Source organism: Canis lupus, chromosome 10, assembly GCF_003254725.2.
Source record: "Canis lupus dingo isolate Sandy chromosome 10, ASM325472v2, whole genome shotgun sequence".
NCBI classification, from domain to species: Eukaryota; Metazoa; Chordata; class Mammalia; order Carnivora; family Canidae; genus Canis; species Canis lupus.
The window spans coordinates 45,330,742-45,348,383 of NC_064252.1; the positions used below are offsets into that span (position 1 = coordinate 45,330,742).

The 17,642-nt window shown below is 38.3% G+C and overlaps 1 protein-coding gene across 10 annotated transcripts in view; it reads right to left on the minus strand.

Moving 5' to 3' along the window:
• Window positions 1-16,933, minus strand: part of VWA3B (von Willebrand factor A domain containing 3B) — a 256,331-nt gene extending 239,398 nt beyond the window's left edge. For 8 of the 10 annotated variants that reach the window (XM_035696404.2, XM_025464606.3, XM_025464618.3 and 5 more), the window contains exons 1-4: window positions 16,730-16,933; window positions 12,230-12,461; window positions 2,432-2,526; window positions 170-420 (exon numbers count right to left, since the gene is read on the minus strand). In XM_035696404.2, coding sequence (XP_035552297.1) covers window positions 170-420; window positions 2,432-2,526; window positions 12,230-12,425 — 542 coding nt within the window. In that variant the 5' untranslated portion in view covers window positions 12,426-12,461; window positions 16,730-16,933. The remainder of the gene's footprint in view (window positions 1-169; window positions 421-2,431; window positions 2,527-12,229; window positions 12,462-16,729) is intronic. The other 2 variants (XM_049115853.1, XM_049115855.1) reach the window with 2 other exon arrangements.
• Window positions 16,934-17,642: the final 709 nt, after the last annotated feature.

A 17,642-nucleotide genomic window follows, 5' to 3' on the forward strand; every position in this document is an offset into this window, starting at 1 on the left:
TAAAAAGTTTTTACTGTAGGTCTTATCCTGGAATCACATATTCTAGGAAATGACAAGGTGATACCTCCTCCCTCCCCAAAGAACTATGTTAATTATGTTACCTAACTCCAAATAAAAGAAAACTACTTATGAAGTTTTACTGAAATATCCCCTTCCAATGGGAACTCACCATATGATATTAAACTTGGCTATGTGAGCTACCTGCTCCCGGAGGACCATTATTAGAGCATCTTGACACAGATTAAGCTCCTCCTCCAGCATGCCACCAAAATCCAGCACTATGGTGATGCACTGTTCCAAGATGACACCAAAAATTTGCCGGCTTCTGCTGGTGAGCCAGTCCATCCGCTGCTTGTAACTCTCCACAGCTCGTGTTAGATGTTCCACAAACTGATAGATCAGTTCTGATTTAGCTGTCAACTTAAAGAAAATCAAAACAGATTAAAAAAAGAAGAAACAGAGGAAAAAAAAAAAAAACACCAGCATATGTCATCTGAACTATCATGCAACCAAAACAACAGGACCCACTGAGTCATGGCCTCTGCCAGCAAGAACAGGACATTAATAACAATTTTGTAGATGATCCTCCAAACCCCATATAATCCAGGAGGAAGTATTCCAATCTTTTAACTAGAAAAAAACCTTTGGATGATTCCTCACAGAAGAAATGATGATGATGTGATCTATTCAAAGCAAAGCACTTAAAAGGAAAAAAACCTGTTTCTAAATTACATTTTATCTTTATAATTATAGAATTATCTTTACCAGAAGATGTCCAGGGGACACTTTCAGGAATTAGGTAGAAGAAAAGAACTTTCAAGGAATCAGAGATCAAGAAAAGAGAAATCAGCAAAAGCAGATGGAAAAATAAGTCTCACCAAAAAGTTTTCCTAAGGACAACATGCCAAAAATATTTCTGAAAATGCTTCTAGACGTGCCAGCACATCTGCCTGGCTTCCTCTAGGGATGCCACCCAGTGACTCATCCTCCTGCTCACAACCTGTGCCCTGTATCCTCTGTCTCTGAGGCCAAGCTTCCCAGTACCTGGATCACTTGATGACTTAGAGATCCCTGAAAGGAGACAGAGGCTTGCAGGCAATTTCTTGTATACACAAACCATCAGTCCACACAGATCAGTCACAACTGCACAAGGCCTCTTAGGGAGTAAGGAGGCAGAAGAACACAAAAAAGGAATAAGAAAAAAAATGTGCCCTATTCTGTGAAGAATCAAATTTTGAAGGACCTGGCACTTATTTTTACCTTTAACAACACTCAGAGCACCCCTGTATAAATAACCTAAATTGTTAAGCAAAATGTGTTTTCTGAACACACCACATAATTCCACATTCTCATGCCTTGGCTCATGTCGTTCCCTCTGCCTTAAACTGCTTTTCTTCTCTATTTCCTACGTCTCTCCAGCTTATCCCTCAAGCTCCAGCACCACTTCCTGTTGCTCTCCATGGCTGCTTATGGCAAAATTCCTAAATCTCTCATCAATATTCACAGCACTTTTTAAACTTCCTACCACAGTACAGAAACAAGGATAAGACCATGTCACAGTGGCTGTGAAGGTGATGAGATGACAAAGATGGATGTTACAATAGTCCTACTGATTTCCATGTAGTTCAGATAAAAAAATATACTTAGCACACCGAACTCAGGATTCTTTGGATATTATTGCTTACGACCAGGCTAAGTTCAAAATGTAATTTAAACTTTTTTTTAAAGATTTTTATTTTTAAGTAATCTCTACATCCAATGTGGGGCTGAAACTGACAACCCTGAGATCAAGAGTCGCATGCTCCACCAACTGAGCCAACCAGGCACCCCTAAATTTTTTAAATATTAAGAAATTACCAGGTGGTACACAGATATACAGTGACATGAACAAATATCCATAAAGTGATGTGATAGGACATGTGTCTTTCTGAACTTCCTGTGGTGGGCCAGGGTGTGCATAGGGACAGACACTTACGGGTATACACAAGTCATGTGTTGAACTGCCAGAATTAAGGACCTCGGTAAGAGGTGCTGCTTGCTCTGTCCACTACTACCTGTAAAAGTGGCCCTCTATCTCCATGGCATTTGTCAGGTCAGTAGCTGCTCTTGCCTATCAGCTAACTTTGGTCATACTATTCTTTTGCCTTTATTTTCAAGGGAAAACAAAGTATTGATATGCATGCAAACATTTTCACTTTCTGGTGAACAGCTTTATGCATTCATCTCTAAGAGGTCAAGTGTTTCCCTTCCCAGGTCCTAACTAAGCCATAACTTTCAGCACGCTCCACGCTGCCACAAGAAAGCCTCCAGCCCTGATAAGGCCTTGGCTCCACTGCATCAATAGGAAGCAGTGTAAGCCTCTTCACATAGGCCACTCCCAGACCTCAGAAGCAGGACATAGAGCCTGTCCATCAAGGGAATGCTGACTTACATTGTATACTCTGCCGTCTTCAGGTCTGCAGAACTGTGGGAACAGGCCATCAGCATACCGGGATGCCACAAGTCTCCCCAGAGAAGTCACATAATCTGCATTTTTATAACGAAAAGCAGTCAAAATGGTGCATTACCAACGTTTCTTATTTTTATTTCAAAAATTTTTCCCTGACACCATTCAAATTATATCTCTAGTGACACCAAAAATTTGTGATGCTTGGTATTCTGTCATAAATAATGAAGTGTTTCTAGGTGCTATGATATATGTTAACTATTTATGACATGCATAATCCTTTAATACGAATGAATGGAGAAGAAAACCAAAGTTTATTTCTTGGTTTCCCGGTTCTTTTGTCCAGAATGATTAGGACAGAGGTCAAAAAGGCAATACACAGTCTAAGCTCTAACAAATTAATAATCATATTAGGTGTAAATGGCCTGAGTAGAACAATTAAAAGTTAGTGATTGGCTTTTTCTGACTTATTTCACTTAGCATTATATTTTCTAGCTCCATCCATGTCATTGCAAATGGCAAGATTTCATTTTTGTTTTTTACAGCTGAATGTCATATGATTTCACTCACGTGGAATTTAAGAAACAAATGAGCAAAGAAAAAAAAAGCAGAGAGAGAGACAAACCAAGAAACAGACTCTTAACCACAGAGAACAAACTGGTGATTATCAGAGAGTAGATGGGTGAGGGAATGGGTGAAATAGGTGATTGATGGGGATTAAGGAATGTACTTGTCAAAATGAATACCAGGTGATGGATAGAATTGTCAAATTGCTATATTGTACACCTGAAACTAATATAATATTGTATATTAACTATACTGGAATTAAAATCAAAATGTAGGGATCCCTGGGTGGCGCAGCGGTTTGGCGCCTGCCTTTGGCCCAGGGCGCGATCCTGGAGACCCAGGATCGAATCCCACATCGGGCTCCCGGTGCATGGAGCCTGCTTCTCCCTCTGCCTGTGTCTCTGCCTCTCTCTCTCTCTCTGTGACTATCATAAAAAAATAAAAATTAAAAAAAAATGTAATAAGTAAATTTAAAAAGAGAAAATAAGCTAGTGATTGGCAAAGAGGATTTTTTAAAATGACCCAATCATAGGGTATCTACAAGAAACTTACCTCAAACATAAAGACATATATAAGTTAAAAGTATAAAAAGAAAAGAGGCATCATTTAAATATTAATAAAAAGAAAGCAAACCGACTTTATTAATATAAGAAAAGTAAACTAAAGCAAAGAATATTGCTAGGGATAGAGCAGAACATTATATAAATTTAAGTGTCAACCCACCAGGAAGCATAGCAATCCTAAATGTGTATGCACCAAACAAAAGACTGCAAATATCTTAAGCAAAAACTGATGGAACTGAAAGGCAAAAAAGACAAATGCAGAATTATAATTGAAAATTTCAATATTGCTCCTTTCAATAGTTGATAGAATAGCAAGACAGAAAACCATCAAGGATACTCAACAATACCATCAACAAACAGGATCTAATCGGCATTTATAGAAAAATCCAGGGGTGCTTGGGTAGCTCAGTCTGTTAAGCATCTGCCTTCAAATCAGGTCATTATCCCAGGGTCCTGGGATCGAACCCCACATCAGGCTCCCTGCTCCTTGGGGGACCTGCTTCTCTCTCTGCCTGCCAGTGACTCCCTCTGCTTGTGCTCTCACTCCCTCTGTCAAATAAATAAACAAAATGTTTTTAAAAGAAAGAAAAGAAAAACCTACACAACAACAAAAGAATACACATTATTTTTCAAGTGCAGAATATATATACCAAGACAAATCATATCCATGGCTATAAAAAAAAAAAAAAAAAACCCTCAAAAAATTTAAAAGAACTAAAAACAACAGAGCATGTTCTCTGTCCACAATGGAAACAAACTAGAAATCAGTAACAAAAAGATAACAAGAAAATGTCCAAACTCTTGGAAACTAAATAACATGCTTCTAAAAATTCCATGCGTCAAAGAGGAAATATAACAGAAAATTTTAAAAATACTTTAAACTGAATGAAAATGATAATACAACATATAAAAATGTGAGGAACACAGCTTAAGAACTGCCAGGAGGGAAATTTATAGCACTAAATGCTTATATAAGAAGAGATGAAAAGCCTCAAATCAATAATCTAAGTTCTCATCTTAAGAAACTAAAAAAGAATAGCAAAACAAATCTAAAGTAAACAGAAGGAAATATAAAATAAAGACCAAAGCAGAAATCAAGAAAATTGAACACAGGAAAGCAATAGAGAAAATAAATTAAATAAAAAGCTGAATTTTAATAAGGTTAATAAAGCTGACAAAAGTAAAAGGAAAAAAGACATGAATTACTGATACCAGGAATGGCACAGAAAAAAAAGACCCTTCAGAAATCAAAAGAATAATGGAATACTGTAACCAACTCCACACAAACACATATCAGATGAAATGAATGAATTCCACAAAAACCACAAACTGCCACAACTTTCTTAATATGAAATAGATCCTACTTAATAAGGAAATGAATTTATAATTAAAAACTTTTCAAAAGAAATCCCCAGGCCTGGATAGGTTCTCTGGAGAACTCTACTAAACATGTAAGAAATAATTAAAATTCTACATAATATTTTCCAGAAAATAGAATACAAGGGAACATTTCCCTACTCATTCTATGAGGCCAATATTACCTTCATACCAAAACCAGACAAAGGAAGCATAAAAAAAAAAAACTACAAACTAATATCCTTCATGATTACATATCAAAAATGCATTAGCTATATTGGCTCAATATTCAAAAACCAATCAATATAATCAACCAAATTAATAGGCTAGGGAAGAAAGAAAAATCACATGATCCTTTCAACTGACATAGAGAAATCATTTGACAAAATTCAATACCCATTCATAATAAAAATTTTCAGCACATTAGGAAAATAAGAGACCTTCCTCAACCTGATTTTTTTAATTCTACAAAAACTTACAGCTAACATTATACTTAGTGGTAAAAGATTGAAAGCTTTCCCCAAAGATCTAATATGAGGTAAGAATGTCTACTCTCACTGCTGCAGCACAGTACTGAAAGCTCTAGCCAGCACATTGTAAGACAAGGAAATACAAGGTATATAGATCACAAAGGAAGAGTGAAAACTTTATCTGGAGAGGACATGATGGTCTACCTAGAAATCTCAAGGAATCAAGAGTAACAAAAAAATTCTTAGAACCAGTACATGAGGTCACAGGATAGAAGGTCAACCTTAAAAAATTAGTCATATTTCTATATATTAGCAATGAACATGTGGAAACCAAAATTAAAAACACAAGAGCATTTACAATTGATTAGAAAAACAAAATACAAAACATGTCCAAGACTTGTATACTGAAAATTACAACTGATGAAATGAATCAAAAACATAAATAGATAGAAAAAATATTCCATATTCATGGACTGGAAAACTCAACATAGTAAAGATGTCAATTCTTAAATTGGCACTCAGGTTTAATGCAATTTCTATCAAAATGCCAGCAATATTTTTGTAAACACATAGTTATTCTAAAATGTGAAAAGGCAAAGAAACTAGAGTAGCTAAAACAATTTTGAAAAAGATTAAAGTGGAGGAAGAAATATTAAAAAAAAAAGATTAAAGTGGAGGAATCCGTATGCCCATTTCAAGACATTACACAATTATATTAATCTAGATCTATTAGTAGAGACACAGACACATGGACAAATAAAACAAAACAGAGAACCCAAAAATAATCCTATACAAGTACAACTACCTAATTTTTAACAAAGATGCAAAAGTAAAACAAAAGAGAAAGGACAGTCTTTTGTCATTTCATTTTTTATTTTCCTATATTGATATACAATGTTACATTGGTTTCAGGTGCACTACACAGTGATTCAACTTCTCCAAATACTATGTTATACGCTCACTATAAGTGTAGCTACAATATGTCACTATACAACACTATTACAATATTACTGGCTATATTCCCTTTGCTGTGCCTTTTATTCTTGTGACTTACTCATTCCATACCTGAAATCTTGTGTCCTCCATGCCACCAACTCAGACAACCCAATCAAAGGTCCCCTGCATAGGTCTGACTCTGCTTTTCATTTGTTTACTCATTTTGTTTTTTAGATTCCACATGAATAAAATCATGTAATATTTATCCCCCTCAGTCTGACTTATTTTACTTATCACAATACCCTCTAGGTCTATCCTTATTGTTGTAAATGGTAAGATCTCATCCCTTTTTATGGATTCATAATGGTCCATTGTAAGTATATACCACATCTTCCTTATCCATTAGTCTATCAGTGGACACTTAGGTTGCTTCCACATCTTGGCTATTGTAAATAATGCTTCAATAAACATAGGGGTGCAAATCTTTTAAATGAGTGTTTTCCTTTTCTTTGAGTAAATACACAGTAGTGGAATTACTAGATCATATGGTGTTTCTATTTTTAATTTTTTGAGGAATGTCCACAGTGTTTTCCACAGTGGCTGCACCAGTTTACATTCCCACCACCAGTGTATACGGGTTCCTTTTTCTCCACACCCTCATCAACACTTGCTATTTCTGGTATTTTTGATTTTAGCCATCCTGACATCCTGACAGATAATATCTCATTTGGTTTTGATTTGCATTTCCCTGATGATGAGTGATGTTGAGCAACTTTTCATGTCTGTTGGCCATCTGGATATCTTCTTTGGAAAAAACGTCTATTCAGCTCTTCGGCCCATTTTTAAATCAGGTTGTTTTTTTAGTTGAGTTGTATAAGTTCTTTATATAATTTGGATATTAACCCCTTATTGGATATATTACTTGCAAATGTCTTCTCCCATTCAGTAGGTTGTCTTTTTGTTGATGGCTTTCTTCAGTGTGCAAAAGCTTTTAAAATATTTTCATTTTAAATAAAGGGGCTGGAGTAACTGGATATCCATAGTCCAAAAATGAAATTTATACAGGGAGTAACTCAAATTGATCATGGGCTAAATACAAGATGTAAAACTATAAAATTTTGGTAAAAAAATAGGAGAAAGTCTTTAAGAATTAGCAAGATCATATAAGCAAAAAAATCAATAAATCAATAAAATCACCAAAATTTAAAACTTTTGCTCTGAGAAACTCTCTTAAGAGGATGAAAACAAATAAACTACAGACTAGGAAAATATATCTGCAAGCCATGTTCATATCTAGGATATATAATGAGCTCTCAAAACTAAACATTAAAAAATTTAATTAGAAAATGATCAGAAGGCATGAAGAAACATTCATTTTGCCAAAGACAATAGCACATGAAAATATGTTCAACAAAACTAGACATTAGGGAAATACAGGCTTAATACCACAATGAAATATCACTACACAACTATTAAAATAGCTAAAACTTTTAAATGGTGACAAAACCAAATGCTGGTTATGATGCGGAGAAACTGTTTCTCTCATATATTACTGAAGTGAATGGTATAACCACCTTGGAAAAGTGTGGCAGTATCTTAACAAAATAAAATAAAACTAAACAAAAATAAATAAATAAACACACACTTAACATACTACATAGCAATTCCATTCCTAGGCATTTACCCTAGAGAAATGAAAACTTATGGTTACACAAAAACCTATAAACAACTGCTCATAATACACTTATTTGTAATGGGCCCAAACTGGAAAGTACCCAGATGGGGATCCCTGGGTGGCTCAGTGGTTTAGTGCCTGCCTTCAGCCCAGGACATGATTCTGGAGTCCCGGGATCAAGTCCCACATCAGGCTCCCTGCATGGAGTCTGCTTCTCCCTCTGTCTGTGTCTCTGCCCACCCCCCACCCCCGTGTGTCTCTCATGATTAAATAAATAAAATCTTAAAAAAAAAAGAAAGTATCCAGATGTCTTTAAAGATGACTGGCTAAACAAACAGTGGTACATCCATATTCTGGAAAACTACTGCAATAAAAAGAAACAAACCATTGCTACATGCAACAACTTGGATGAACCTCAAAGAAATAATACCAAATGAAAAAAATGCCAATCTCAAAAGGTCACATACTACAAGATTCCATTTATATAAACATTCTCTACATGAGAAAATTAGGAATAGAAAACAGACTGATGGTTGCCAGAAGCTAAGGATATTGGAGGTAGGGGGTCTGTACGACCATAATGATATAACACAAGGGAGACTGTAACACATGGGAGATTTTTGTGGTGATAAACATTCTGAATCTTGATTGTGGTGGTGACTACACAAATCTACACAAGTGCTAAAATTTCACAGAATTATTCACATACACTGCATCAATATCAAATCCGGGAATTTGATATTATACTATAACTTTATAAGATGTAACCATTAGGAGAAACATAGTGAAGGGTATTTGGGATCTTTCTATATTATCTTTGCAACTTCCTGTAAAGCTATCACTTCAGGATAAAAAGTATCAACCAATGAGGCATCTGGGTGGCTCAGTAGGTTAGGTGTTCAACTCTTGATTTTGGTTAAGGTCATGATCTCAAGGTTGTGGGATCAAGCCCCACCTTGTGCTCTGTGCTGGGTGTACAGCCTGCTTAGGATTCTCTATTTCCCTTTTCCTTTGCCCCTCTCCCCCTCTTGTAGCACACATAAGTGTGAGTGCACGTGTTCTCTTTCTCTCAAAAAAAAAAAAAAAAAGTATCAACCAACCAATCAATCATCCAAAAAAAAGAGAGAGAGGTGAAATAAAAACAATATTAGATAAACAAAAACTAAGAAAATCTGTCAGTAGCAGGACCTGCACTATAAGCAATGCTTAAAAGAAATTCTTCAGGAACAAATACCAGATGGAACTGCAAGTCTTACAGGAAGGAAGAATATTATAAATAATAAACATATAGATTGTAAAATGTTATTTTTTCCCTCTCAGTTTCTTTAAAAGACAAATGACTTTTTAAAGCAGTAATTATAACATTGGCTTATGAGATTTTTGATGTATATAAAAATAAAATATATTAAAACAATAATACTAAGGACCAGAGTGAGGCTAAGTGGAGTTGCACTATTGCAAGATTCTTACATCTTACATGATATAGTACAAAGTTAACTTTTAGCAGACTGTGACAAGGATATAATCACTAGAACAACCACTGAAAATATAATGTAAAAAGGCATATGTAAAAAGCCCATTGAAATTTAAATGGAAAAATTTAAATGAAATGAAATATTAAAAAATATTCAATTTACCTAAAAGAAGGCAGGAAATGGGAAACAGAGGAAAGAAAAAGATAAGACAAATAGAAAACAAATAGAATGGCATACCTAAATCTAATTGCATCAATTATTAAATGTACAGAATCAAACACTACAATTAAAAGAGACTATGAGAATGGATTAAAGAGGCACTCCTTAAGTAGACAGACTACAGATAGTTTAAAAGGAAAAAAACTGTAAACATATATGCCACATGCAAATGAAGCATATGAAAGCTACAGTGGTATCAATATCTGACAAAGTAAACATCAAAATGAGGCCTACCAACTGAGATAAAGACAGACATTTGAAAATTTGTCAATTCATCAAAAAGATATGACAACCCTAAATGTATATATATTTAGAGCTTCAAACTACATGAATAAAACTGAGAGAAAAAAAACTGAGAGTACTAAAGGGAGAAATGGACAAAACCACAAGGCAAAAAAATCTCTGAAGACATTGCACATCTCTATAATAGAATAAAACCAACCATCTTGAACTAATGAACATTTACAAATACCACCTAACAACTGCAGAATACACATTCTTTTCAAGTGTGCATGAAATGTGCACCAAGATACATGCTGGGCCATAAAACAAATCTCAGTACATTTCAAAAGATGTAACTGTTACAGGCTATGTTTTCTGACATAAATTGTAGTAAATTAGATAACAAGGTATCTTTTAAAATCCTGAAATATTTACAAATTAAACATTTCTTTTAAAAATGAATCAAAGAAAAAAGCTACCAGAGAAAAAAAATATTCTGAACTCAGTAACAATGAAGATATTACCTATCAAGATTTGGATTCAGTTAAAGGAATGCTTAGAGAAATTTTAAATGACTATAAGAGAAGAAAGGCTTAAGAGCAATTATCTAAGTTTCCACCTTAAGCTAGAAAAAGAAATGAAAATTAAACTCAAAGTAAGTCAAAGAAAATAAATAATAAAGTTCAAAGCAGATGTCAATGAAAGAGAAAACAAAGAATAGGGAAAACAACAACAATAACAAACCCCAAATCTGGTTTTTTGAAAACAGTTATGATATACCCTGAACAAGACTTATCAAGAAAGAAGTGAGAAAAAAACCCCACAGATTATATCTGAAAGAAGGAACATCACTATAGATTCTGCAGGCACTAAAAAATAATAAGGGAATATTATGAAATATGTTTTGTTAATATATTAAAAAAACATTGATGAAAAGGACAAATACCTTGAAAAACACAACTTTCCAACTTTCATCATTGGCATGATGAAACAGAAAATCTCTATGCCTGTTACAGAACAGAATTTCATCTTCTTTTTTTTTTTTAAGATTTTATTTATTTATTTATTTCAGAGAGAGAGGGAGAGCAAGCACCTGCAGGGGGAGAAACAGAGGAGGAGGGAAAAGCAGACTCCCCATTGAGCAGGGAGACTGACAGGGGGCTTGATCCCAAGACCCTGAGCTCATGACCTCAGCCAAAGGCAGATGTTTAACTGACTGAGACACCCAGGCACCCATACAGAACAGAATTTCTCATCAAACTTTTCCTGCTTTGTTTCCTTATATAGAAGGGAAAAAAATCCCATAGACCCCAACTCTGGCAGAACCCCATTCCAAAGGTATTTCAAAGATGCAGGGCTGTACCACCCCTTGTGAAAGGATAAATGGGAACACACAGCCTGAGATCTGAAAAGCAAGGCCTTGCCATTAGAATGGACCTCCAGATCAGTCCAAAGCCGCATCCCCTAGACCTTCCTTATGACCAATATGGAACAACACTGCCAAGGGAACAAGTGAAAAAATCTCAAAAACATAGTTATTATTGGCCACTCAATAAATATGTGTTTAATTTATTAATTGGCTAATCCAGAATTACTGAGTAAAATCCAAGTACTGGAAATTGCCTGACTGGAGGAGTGCTCCTCAACTGGGGTGTTACTGACATGTTGGACAGGATACACCTACTGGGTGGGCTATATCACACTCTGTAAGACTTTCCTTATTCCGGGTCCTCAGGCCCTATATTTCAGTAGCAACCCAAATCAGTATGTCATCAGAAAATAAATAAAAACAAAAATAAAACACATCCTCATCCATTTCATACTACCTGTTGGAGGGCAGTACTACTGAAAATTCAGAACCAAATTTCTAAATGTGTTTAGAAAAGCTAGCCTGTCACATAAGAGAGGCCACAACAGGAAAACAGCACATTCTCCCCGAAACCACACACAGCCATTGTCTTAATCAACAGCTTCCTAAAGGGGTTTATACATTCCAAGGGATGAAGAAGACATCCGCTAGAGTATGTACAACTTCTATTTATTTTTTATTTCATCTTGAAAAGGACTAAGAATGAAATTAAGCATCACTAATATTTAATGAGTGGACTGACAATTATACTTCTATGTAACACACATGCATTGGGGGTCCATGCACGTTTTTTGCCAAGAAGGATGTGAGATCAAAAAAGCTCAGAGGTCTGTGGTTTGAGGAGGTTTGGAGTTGATGCAGCCACCTCAAAGGCTAAAGGACGGCATTCTGGTTGTGTTTTCCAATCAGTGTTGTTTTCTGAGTACTCTACCTTCACAGTGTGGGAATCCAATCTGTGACAGAATTTGTTTCAAGGTCAATTTGTTGTTCTTAAGCCCATGCAGTTGAAGCCATTCCTCCGATGAGATGAGACTCTGCCCAGCCAAGTCTGTTTTGGTGTTGCTTTGTCCCTCCTGCCCCGGCAGCGGCTGCTCAGAGATGGTGGAAGATAAGACTGATAGTGCCATCTCTGAATTGGGATCTAAGTAAGTCACAGAGACCTCCTATAAGGGCAATTGTCAAAAATCAGTATTCCTGAAGACTTAGAAACAATCTAACATCAACAGAGGATTGGTTTCATATTAATTACAGTACAACCATTAAGTGGATTTCCATCTACCATGTTAAAAATGTTAACATAGATGCATATTTGCTGACAAGATATCCACATACATTGCTAAAATGTATCCACAAAATTCAATATCTATCCATATATCCCTATATACAAGGAGAAAAACATCGAGAAAGGTAACTGTTAACAGTTTATAGTAGTTTTTATCTGTGTGGTGGACATAAGTGTAGTTTTTGCCTTTCTTATGTTGTTTAAATTTTTACATTATTAAAACATTTCTGAAAGAGGATTTACTTTTATAACCAGAAAAATGCAAAGCTCTTCCATTTTGGAAAATAAACATTTGCTCCTGAACCTTCATTACACATCAATATTCCAATTATAATTACACCTAACCTTTTACTTCCAAAAAGGATACACAGGGTAAAACTCCGAGAGAAAACACACCTGTTCTACAGGTGGAATGTGTAACAGGGAACTAATGACAGAGTGGGAACAAGATCACGGCTCAGAATAGAATACATGGATTCACTTTCCAAATGTCTTTTTTTTTTTTAAGATTTTATTTATTTATTCATGAGAGACACAGAGAGAGAGAGAGGCAGAGACACAGGCATAGGGAGAAGCAGGCTCCATGCAGGGAGCCCGACGCAGGACTTGATCTCAGGACTCCAGGATCACACCCTGGGCAAAAGGCAGACACTCAACCGCTGAGCCACCCAGGCGTCCCTCCAAATGTCTTATTTTAAAGTTGGACTTAAAAAAAATAAAAAAATTAAGTTGGACTTAAACATCCTGAATCATGTGGCCAGCTGTTCTGGGACCAACTAGACTCAAGGCAATATGCTACATATTAAACTTATCTAGACCTGCCTAAATATAGCTAGTGTACACAAGAGGAAAGGAGTGGCCCAGACTGTCATGCAATCTTAACCCACTCACCACAACTTCAGGCAGGGCGTGATTAACTTGGAAGAAAAAGAAAGGTCTGTTTAACCTCTGTACCCAGAGCATGAAACACATTTAAGTTTGTTCCCTGGACTGTCAAACTTTGCAACAACAGAAATGCTCTTTTTTCCCATTTCTAAAACTCCAACCACATTCCCTGAAGGTCTCTGTTATGATATGAAAATCAGTCAAGGGACGCTTGGGTGGCTCACGGGTTGAGCGTCTGCCTTCCACTCAGGGCATGATCCCAGGCTCTGGGATCAAGTCCCACATCGGGCTCCTGCAGGGAGCCTACTTCTCCCTCTGCCTATGTCTCTGCCTCTCTCTCTCTCTCAGTGTCTCTCATGAATGAATAAATAAAATCTTTAAAAAAGAAAATCAGTCAAATAAAGAAGCCAACTGGACAGAAGCTAGGGAGGTTTCATGAAAAGATATTAGGAATATTATTATTAGCAATGAATGAGTAATGCATGGAAAAGCACTTGATGGACTGGAAAGAGCTATGTCCAAATAAATTATTTAAAAGTCATTATCCTTTAGTAATTGTACCTTGTTTTTATACCCACTTTTACTCCAAGTACCTTTTTACACCCAAGTTCCCAGTCATATGGGCTATTAAGTTTGGGCTTCTCCTCCTCCTTTAGATTCACAGAATATGAAAATAAGAACAGACTTCAACTTTCTATTTGAGATCTGTCCAAAAAGACTGCCAGCGGAAGGACTTTTAAATTTGGCTAGCGGTTTCCATGGAAACAAGAAAAGGAAGCTCAGAATAAAGATTTTTTATTATTTCATCATGTCCAATTAATCTTTCTTCTCCCTGACACACATTCACCCACCGCCTATGTTCTTCATACTAGAGGGAACTACATGTCATAGGTTCAAAAGGTAGCACAGCTATGTAAATTATCCTTAAAAGACTCCTAAACTGGATTTTGGAAACTTAAAGGTTTCAGAAAAGTCATATGTGTTAAGGCCAAATGGAGCCGTTTTGATTTTAAGCAAAAGGCAACTGAACCCTCCAGCTAAGGTGCATGCCCCAGTGCCTCCTGCACTCACATGGCTTTAAAAAAGACTTAAGTAAATATTTTTTAAAGGTCTGGTTGGCTCTACTGAATTTGAGAACCTGTATGAGTCACTCTTATTCAGATCTCGATTCTTAGGGATTTTTAGCCTGAGAATACCCATATTGTCGGAAATGAAAGCAACCGGAAAATGTAAATATTCCAAGAAAACAGGAAAGAAAGGGCATCTCCCAAAAGAAAGGATCACTCGCTCAGACTAGGTAAGAGATATTCTGGCAGAGCAAGGAAGCCTACCAGAGCAATGATGCCAAATGACCTGACAAAGCAACCCCTCCACACATCACCCACCTGCTTTCCCACCTCCAAGCTGGTCTCAGGTGGTTCTCCTATGTGAAATCTTAACCTTCAAGGCCCATTTCAGACTCTATTTCCTCCATTAAGCCTCTCCAGACCTCTCACCAACCTTCTGTAGCATCTCTCCAGCAAAGTTCCAACGTTCACATTGACACTTCCCCAGTATGACTTTGGGCACTTCAGATATGTGTTCTCTAGACTAAAAGAAGGTTCAATGACTACAGGGACAAACTATATGAATGTCCTCAGCACCGTGCCTTAGATACAGCTGGCACTTTGTAATGGTGTTGAGTTGAATTAAATTGATCACTCAGAATTACTGAGAATACTGATTTTCAAACAAGGCAGTGATTTTTTTTAGGTCGAACAAGGCCAGTATCAGGAAATAGCTGTCTCTTTAACGGAGACATATTGTTTTCCAGATATTACTATGTTCTTTTATTATTAGTGTGATTTTCCAAGATTTCTTTACCCGAGGTTATTGCAAATCGAGGAACAGAGGAATCCAGAAGTAAGAAACAACAAATACAGTTGAACACTGCCCTAAGTTTTAAAATCTATCCCAAGAGCTAATGTTTGGGGAAAATAGGAAGGGATTTCCAAATAGAATGAAGAAGTATAAACAGAAAAAAAATAAAAGACTAAGAAGGACTGAAAGTCTGAGCTGAAGGCAGGAGCAGACTGGCAGAGCCTGGGGGGAAAAAATAGAAAGGTTAAGTGGGCACAAGCCAAAGGCCCCAATCAAAGGAACCAGGGGCAGCCAGCCTGTGCTGCTGAAATCTGCCCATTGGGGGCAGCCAAGAGATGCCCCAAGGTTGTCCTGAGGTGAGCACCTTGAAGTTGTCATGGCTTAAGAGAGTAGGTCCTATAAGGTCAGAGATGGAGGCACAGTACACAAATTCAAGTCCATTATTCAGCTCAAACATCTGGTATAGTTCTGTTTTATTATCAACACCCAAAATGTCCTATATCCTTGTTAGTCCTTGCTGAAAATGAAGTCTAGATTATGTTGATCTATCTTGTGATTTATGTGGATGTTGAATTACAATTGTTCCAGGGGGAAAGGAAGCTGGAATAAAGCCCCAGTGGGTATCCTGCTGCAACTCTTCCCCAGAAACCCTTAATCTACTCCTCCCTCTATTCTCCGGCCTTGAGGAGCAAGGCTAGCCATGCCTTCTTGATCATCTGCTCCAATCATGTGGGTAGAGGCAAGGAGACTGAAATGGGTTGGCCCACAGTTGAGAAAACAGGGGCCAAGAAAAGAAAATCTAGGAATAATTGGGCTGCTCTAGGAAGGTCACTTCTGAGAAGAAAGAAACCAAGAGCTCCCAAAAAGACCAAAGGAAAACTCTCCCAAGTGGAAACTAAACCTAAGGAAGGTTTATGCCCACATAAAAAGAGGAAAAGAAAATGGGGCTCGTTCTAGTGACGTGAGTGTGAAAACCACGTTAAGCGTGGAAGAATGGAAGAGCACCAGAGGATAATCCAGACCCGGAAAGTTGCAGAAAGCTGGACTCCAAGCAGATCCCTTTGTTTTAGACTATTCATGTTATCACTACTTCTTAAAAATAAATTTGTCTTGGTTCTTGTGTTAACTCCAAAGCCCACGTGCACTTCACTTCTTATTACTGTTGGCCCATGGTGAGACGGAAACCAGCAGAGCTGGTCCTCCAGCAGCGCGACTGAGCTCCGCGGGGAGCGGGGTGGGGTGGGCCACCTGTGCCTCAGCCGGCCCTACTGCCAAAGGGTAGCTCGGGGAACCTCTCGTGGAGGGCGGTCGGACACTGCCGAATTCCAAGCTTTCCCTCCACAGCCTGCGGAACACCTCGGCACCTCGAAGGTTCTGGCATGGAAGGGATGGCATCCCACTTACTAGGCAATCTGTCGGAGGAGAGCCAAGAAGGTTCCTGTTCAGCAGCCGCCCTCCCCTCCCCTGAGGGCCACGTGACCCCAGAGGGCGGGTGAGGTGCGCATCCCGCTGGTTGATAAAGCGGCGACTCCCGCGGGCGAAGGGTCGCCGCTTGGCGCGAAGGATTCCAGACGTTCGATCTCTCTGTGACCCCAGCGCAAAGCGCGCGGCGTGTTGTCCACGGCGTCGCCGCGGTTGCTTGGACACGGCCAATCACGGAGCGGCTCCCTGAGCCGGCCCCGCCCACAGAGCGCGCGCCCGGCGGGGGCGGGGCCAGCGGCCCGAAGGGGCGGGGCTTCGAAGCGAGTTTGAGGGCGAGGTTGGGAAAGCTGTCCGGGTCCCCAAGGCTCCTTTTTTTTTTTTTTTTTTTTTTAAGATTTTATTTATTCTTTTCATGAGAGACACAGAGAGAGAGAGAGATGCAGAGACACAGGCAGAGGGAGAAGCAGGCTCCGTGCAGGGAGCCGGACGCGGGACTCGATCCCAGGTCTCTAGGATCACACCTGGGCTGAAGGCGGCGCTAAACCGCTGAGCCACCTGGGCTGCCCCCCCGCCCCCGAAGCCTCCTTTGGGACGCAAAGCAAGAGCCCCACGCCAGGGAACAGGGCGGACCGACCCCTGCACCCACTGTTACTAGGAAAATTAACAACGGTGGTGAATATTTATTAATTAAGTTAACAAGCAGATAACACACCGCAGAGCCCGGGTAAGGGGCGAAGGCGCCCAAGACGGGAGGGCAAGACCGGAGGGAGGCCAGTGCACCGCAGGAAACGTTAGTTAACTTTTGTGCCTACTTTTCAGCCTGCAGAGCACTTATCCCTGCGTCATTTTGTTTAATTTTCACCAGAACGCTGTGAAGAGCTGTTGTTTTTCATTT